At 38.9% G+C, this 6,863-nt stretch overlaps 1 protein-coding gene across 1 annotated transcript; it reads right to left on the reverse strand.

The window, feature by feature from the left end:
• Positions 1 to 957: 957 nt before the first annotated feature.
• On the reverse strand, positions 958 to 5,135 carry LOC117295119 (gonad-stimulating substance-like). Its single transcript, XM_033777683.1, has 3 exons — positions 4,950 to 5,135; positions 2,294 to 2,521; positions 958 to 1,122 (listed from the first exon to the last, which is right to left on the reverse strand). The coding sequence occupies exons 2-3, from the start codon at positions 2,517 to 2,519 to the stop codon at positions 989 to 991; spliced, it is 360 nt and encodes a 119-aa protein (XP_033633574.1). The 5' UTR covers positions 2,520 to 2,521; positions 4,950 to 5,135; the 3' UTR covers positions 958 to 988.
• Between the last annotated feature and the right edge of the window lie 1,728 nt (positions 5,136 to 6,863).

A 6,863-nucleotide genomic window follows, 5' to 3' on the forward strand; every position in this document is an offset into this window, starting at 1 on the left:
GACACGGAAACTGGTCAAACGCGTCAGTTGGACCCGTTTCCGGGTTATTTTGACACAAATTCCGGGTCATACTGACTCATAAATGGGTCAGTTCCCATGGGATCTCGGCTGGATTTCACAAAGAGAAGACTACAGTCTTATCTAACTTAGGACCAACCTTAATTACTCCCAAGACTAGTCCTAAGTTAGGGCTATCTTTATGAAGTCGACCATTGAATCCGGGGTAAATGCTGACCTGTTAGTCTTGAAAGTCCTATTTGGTGTCTAACTGCTCTCACCTCTTTATAACGTCATTTATGTTTTATTACATAATACTTTACTCTGTGGCACTAGGCCATATCCAGGTTTTCTTTAAAAACTTTGTAATTATTTTTTGTTGTTAATTAATGTCTTCATTTGTAATAGTTAAATTTGACTGATGTTATCAGTGAAAACAGATTGAAAAAGCAATTAACACTACTATTTAATAATATGAAATTTGCATCGGGGATAAAGATTATAATTTGTTTGTTTTACACATAGACACCGATACTCAGTATTTTTTTACCCGAGCTCTGTGGAAAAAAAAATCATGGGCATATTACCCAAGTTGTTCACAGGGCTCGGGAAAGTACTGATACAGTGCTAACACACATCGGTGCATATGGGTAAAACCAGAAATTAAAATACATACATACATAAATTAAAACACTATTATTATAATGTCACTATATTTTAGTAGTTTTTAATTTGGTTGAACAAAGTAATTTTTACAAAAATTATGTATGAACCTATACGAATTCCGGAGACCGCAGGTCCAAATCCCACTCAAGTTTTTTGTCTGTGTTCAACCCTAAATTAATGAAGTTTTACTCGCCAAGTGTCCCTTGTGGTTTAAATTGACATTTGGTGGTGGTCATAAAGTTAATATTTAAGTTATATTGTCATTTTTTCTTCTTCTTTTGTTTTTGGGGCGGGGGGGGTGAGGGTTGGGTGGGGCGGGGGTCTCTCAGCAAATTCCTGAGTTGGTTAGTTGACTAATGGTGCATCCGTTGGTACAGCAATAGGTGGCCATTCCCTGGTAATCCTGCCTCTTTCGCACATGGATCATGCTTGAATCGTCGAAGTCGGCTGGTATCCGTTCTGCATGAAAAAGAAAACGTTTTAAAAAGCGGAAAGCCCATGATACCATGATGGCCAACATTTCGGAAAGCTGGTTAACGGGTAAGCGAATTGTCGTACTTATTATAGCAGACAAACTGGACACTGTTGGTAATTGTCAAAGACCAGTCTTCTCACTTGGTGTTTCTCAACATATGCATAAAATAACAAACCTGTGAACATTTGAGCTCAGTTGGTTGTCGAAGTTGCGAAGATAATAATGAAAAAACAATCACCCTTGTCACACGAAGTTGTGTGCTTTCTGATGCTTGATTTCGAGACCTCAAATTCTAAATCTGAGGTCTCGAAATCAAATCGTGGAAATTTACTTCTTTCTTGAAAACTACGTCACTTCAGAGGGAGCCGTTTCTCACAATGTTTTATACTATCAACAGTTCCCCATTACTCGTTACCAAGTAAGGTTTTATGCTAATAATTATTTTTAGTAATTACCAATACTGCCTTTAAGCATAATCGTATTTCACAGGTAAGCAAGAAAATACAGTTTGCGCATTACAAAGCAGTCAAACCTCTGTTCCGAATTATGAAAGTGTCCGATTTATTTGAGTGAAGAAAATGCGAAATGAGAGGATGAGCAACAGAAACAGAAAAAGAACACATTGTCAGAAGGTTATTAGGCCCGAAGTCACTGGACACTATTGGTGATTATTAAAAATAGATGTTAGCACGAATACTTACTTGGCAATAAGCAATGGAGAGCCGTTGATAGTATAACACATTGTGAGAAACGGCTCCCTCTGATGAAGTAACGTAGTTTTTTAAGAAAGAGGTAAATTCTCACTCAAATAATAAAAGACGACGGCTGAAGCCTTTTATTATGCGAAGTGCAACGAGGGTATTTGTTTTTTCTTCTTTCATTATTCTCTTGCAACTTCGATGACCAGTTGAAACAGAAACCGGTTTGTTATTTTATGCATAAGTTGAGATCACCAAGTGAGAATACAGGGACCAATTTCATAGAGCTGCTTAAATAAAATAAAAATTAGCTTAGCACAACAAACAACAAACAGTCACAATACCGTGTCTCATGGACAATTTGCTCTGGTGCCCTGTTCAATTCTGCTAAGCAAGCAATTATTAAGCAATCTTGTCTGCCAAAACGTGTCCCGTGCCTCACAAACAACACACCCACCTGGAGATTTGAAAACTGGAAACATGTCAAAAAAGGGCGCCGAGCGTATTGATCGTTTAGCCTCCCCACAAGCCGTCACCACAGCGTAGGAGAATTCCAATCCACAGAAGTGCTTGACACTCGCATGATCACTTCTGGCGTGGACGGCTGGTAGACCCCCAAGGAAGAAGATCAAAATATAAACGGCTGACAGCAAGGCCAGCATTTGGTGGCTGCACGATGTCATTTCTGGCGGCAGTCAAAGGAAAGAACGCAAAACTAATCAAACTCGGCACTCAAAAATCGTCAATTATTTATGGTGATAGATGGAAATTTACGTCGGGGATATTGAATAGTAATTTGGGGTAACCGAAGTTACTTCATTTATAGGGACTTAAGATTTCAGATATTCATTGGCTTTTCATGGAGACTGAAAAACAAGAAGTTCACAGATACGACAATTTTTGCAAATTATATGTTTTGCCTTAAGCCATTTCTGTTGATCGTAGGCCTATATTATCTTTTGAATCGACACCTTAGTTTTTTGTACAAACAGAAGTGATTGTAATTTCAGAACATCTTACCGACGGGGGCGGGGGGGGGGGTCGTTGTTTCAAACCCCACTCTAGTAAATTTATCTTTGTTCAGCCACAAATCATAAAGGCTTTTTGTCCACATTAACAATAAAGCAAAGCATTTACAAAGTACTATACGAAGAACAGGGCCCTTTAATTGAATGAGAACATCAACAGAATGATCTTGGAACAACACACCTTGGAATGTCTTAAAGGCACTGGACACATTTAGTAATATTGTCAAAGACCAGTATTCTCACTTGTGGTGTATCCCAACATATTATACATAAAACAAATAAAAACTTGTGAAAATGTTGACTCAATTGGTCATCCAAGTTGCCAGAGAGGGTAATGAAAGCACACTTTGCAAAAAAATCTGAGCTCTCAGATGCTTAGTTATTTGAGTGAGAAATTACCCCTCAAAATATACGTTACTTCAGAGGGAGCCGTTTCTCACAGTGTGTTATACTATTAACGGCTCTCCATTGCTCGTTACCATGTACGTTTCAATGCTAACAATTTTATTTGGGTAATAACCAATAATGTCCAGTGCCTTTAAAGACGCATTCGAAAACAGGCAAAGAGATAGATTTTCTCAGTGGCAGGACCCATTTCACAGAGTATCCCCGGCGAACAGAAAGCATTATAAATGTATACATGCGAAACTATGTAAAACGTTTGGGGATTAAACACAATACATATAAAAAAAAAGAGGCATGAATCGGACTCCTTTTACGAAAGCTGTGCTCTTAATTTTTATTTTTGATATTTTGTTGTCGTGAAACGTTTTCAGGGGTGCGCATACCAAGTGAGAATCTTGTCAAACAAAATCATCTTTATTTCCGCACGATCCATTCGTTCAATTGATTCTCAAAATGTGACACTGACCTATTGTTTCTGCACTCAGTTGACACATAAAGTCAGTAGTGCTGCATTTTATTTTGTAGTATAAAATACCGTCCTCAATAATGTTCCTTTTTGAATGGATTCTCGTTTTTAATCGACTTGGAAAGACAATAAAAAAATCCACACTGAAAATCACTACGACAGTGGCAATATTGATGTATACAGAAAACAAATTATATTCGGGGACGTGGGGGGGGGCGTGGCTGACCGATTTCTGAGTCAATATGATCCGCAATTTGTGTCTGTTGGTTTGTTTGTTTGTTTGTTTGTTTGTTTGTTTGTTTGTTTAGAGGATCTTCCAATCAAGGGAACTCGGCAAACTCCCACAAGGAAATATAAACACCAAGCTGGCAACAACCAATCTCTCTCATACAAACATTGGTTTAACGTCTATGATTATGAATTGCACAAATTGTGATTCAGTAACTAGATGACAATATTTATTCTAGTCATTGTGAAATCAGCGGTTAGCTGGGGGATTCGAACCCACAACCTTGTGATGCAAGTCCTTCAATCTAACCACTTGACCACGGTGACTCAGTGACGAACAATCCGAGTGAAAAATACACAAATCGATAACAAGGTTAGCCTGACTCTGAAATGCCCGGAACCCCCTGCGATTTGCAACCCGGAACACTTTTTTTAAAAACTTAAACAAAAGGAGTGGGACTCTAACCAACGACCTCCGGATTAATGTGCTGACGCTCTACCGACTGAGCTATCTAGCCCCTTGCTGATGAAAGAAACGAAATCACAACAACTTTTTAATTAAAGGAACACGTTGCCATGGATCGGACGAGTTGGTCTTTGAAAAGCGTTTGTAACCGTTTGTTATAAAATGCATATGTTTAGAAAGATATTTGGAAAGTAGAATATAATGATCCACACAAGTATCACTCGAACTTGTGTGGTTTTCCTTTTACCTCGTCGTCAAATTTTTGACTCCCATATAAACGGCCGACCGTGTTAGTTCGCAAAGTAAAAGGAAAACCACGCACTTTCGAGGCAAATTTGTGTGGATCGTTGTATTCTACATTTAAAACATCTTTCTAACCACGTGCATTTTATAAGAAACGGTTACAAACGCTTTTCAAAGACCAACTCGACCGATCCAAGGCAACGTGTTTCTTTAAGTACACACGAGAGTTGCAAATTCTATTGTCGGAGTTGAATTTATAAAAAAAAAAAACACTTACCCGAATCTCGTTGGAATACTGCGGGTTAGAGGCTCCTCTCCGTGTGTTGATGATCTCCGGGTTTCGACTTAAGTACTTTTGAGTATAACACCATGAGATCCCTGTGTAAACAGTGAGTAGCAAACCGCCAACAAATGTGAAGAAGTTGTGAGAAAAGTTGATCTCTTTATATAGCCTGCTGAATCCAATTGGTTATTCATCACATCTATAGCGACCCGACTGGAGGTTTCAAGGCAGGTGGGGGTTTAAATGCGTTCCCCGGTTCAGGTCCTTGCTGGAGGCGGTAATCCGAGAGTTGCTCGACCATCAGTCAAACCTGTAGGGCCAACTCACCGCACTGTAATCACCAATTAATTACAACTGCGACACGCGCCTCGCAGTTTACGGCACATAGTTATCAATATTTCATACCTCTCTTAATTCTGTTTGTTTGGCTTGAACATTTGGCCAGATCATGGCCCACGCACTACTTATTACTCTTTATGTATTCATTTATTTATTTATTTTATCAGTCAGTATAGTGTATGAATATGAATAATGAATTTATAGCACTGTGAATTACGGGCGCAAATCACGAAGACGTTGGTGGTACAAAAGGTTTCCCAAAAGATTTGGTTTCAACGAAAAAGAAATTTTTATAATCAAAATGATTACCGGGAAAAGGCAGCTCTAATCCAACGTTGAATTAATGCATTTAGTTTGGCATTTTGGGATCTGCTGCAAACCTGACCACAATCTGGGCTGGGGCCATTCGAAGGCCCAATACGAACCCCTTGTTTTTTTATTTTATTTTTTATTATTTTATTTTTTATTATTATTCCATTATGCGACAAAAAAACATACAAAAACAAAAACAAAACAGAAAAAGCAAACAACAGAATTAAACACCAATGCCTAAAGGACAGTAAACCACGGACAGAAGACAAACGAGAATGGACAACAAAAAGACCAAGGACTAGACAGTATCTACACACCGGATAAACAAATATAAACCGGGCAGAAAATCCTAATTAAAACATACTAACCCATTTTGAAAAAAGCCATAGCAACGAAAAATGAATCACTCGATCACCATAACAAACAAAAAACCTTGTTTTTTAGTACATTCCCAGTTCGGATTTTTCCTAGAGCTAACAACTCCTCTTTGGTGGTTCTAGTACCATCATCAGTGTCTTTAAGCAAGACACTTAACCATGATACTTCGTCCTTCGGATGGGAACGTAAAGCCGTTGGACCCGTGTGTTGTGTTACGCACGTGAAAGAACACAGTGCACTTTGGTTCGCCCCGGTGTTCCTGGTATGATCGGCATCCTATTTTGCCATTTCCACCTTGTTAACCATTAGGCCTACATGGTGCTTTAATGGAATAGGTCTCATACTTCAAAACCTTGCTCCACATGCATTGCAGGACAAAATAATACATGTGATAAAGCGCTATATTTATAAGAGCCTAGTATTATTATTATCATCGATATAATGACCGTGTCTGAATTTGCGGGCACGACATGTATATACGGCTACGGTCGGATCACCGCGTCATCTTGCGTTGAAATAACGTAGGACGCTCTTGAAACGCCCTTGCGGTTGAATGGACTGCGGGTGGGCGACTAAAATAGTTAATTTTCTTCACCCGATGGTGTGGATGTGTTCATTTCAAATTGTGGGTAGTCTTAAAAAAACAATTAAAAAAACTCTGCTTTCTCCAATTCTGCTTTCTCCAGAAGACGATCAGAGCATACTGATCGAAACGTCGAGTTGAAACCAACGGTTATTTTCCGAACCACCCCAACTCATTAGAGATAGTCAACACATGGTGTCACCGCAAACCTTTCCATATCGTTTATAAATTCTGCTAAGTCAGCAGGATACCAGTGACAAATTGTACATGTGACATTGTATTGTGGCTAGCATGAT

Source organism: Asterias rubens, chromosome 9 (genome assembly GCF_902459465.1).
Source record: "Asterias rubens chromosome 9, eAstRub1.3, whole genome shotgun sequence".
NCBI lineage: Eukaryota > Metazoa > Echinodermata > Asteroidea > Forcipulatida > Asteriidae > Asterias > Asterias rubens.

Excerpts from the sequence above, each read along its gene's own strand:
- LOC117295119 (XM_033777683.1), bottom strand. The coding sequence starts at position 2,519 with ATGACATCGTGCAGCCACCAAATGCTGGCCTTGCTGTCAGCCGTTTAT. Across the intron at positions 1,123-2,293 it reads TCCAGTTTTCAAATCTCCAG|AACGGATACCAGCCGACTTC; the intron begins GTGGGTGTGTTG and ends TTTTTCATGCAG.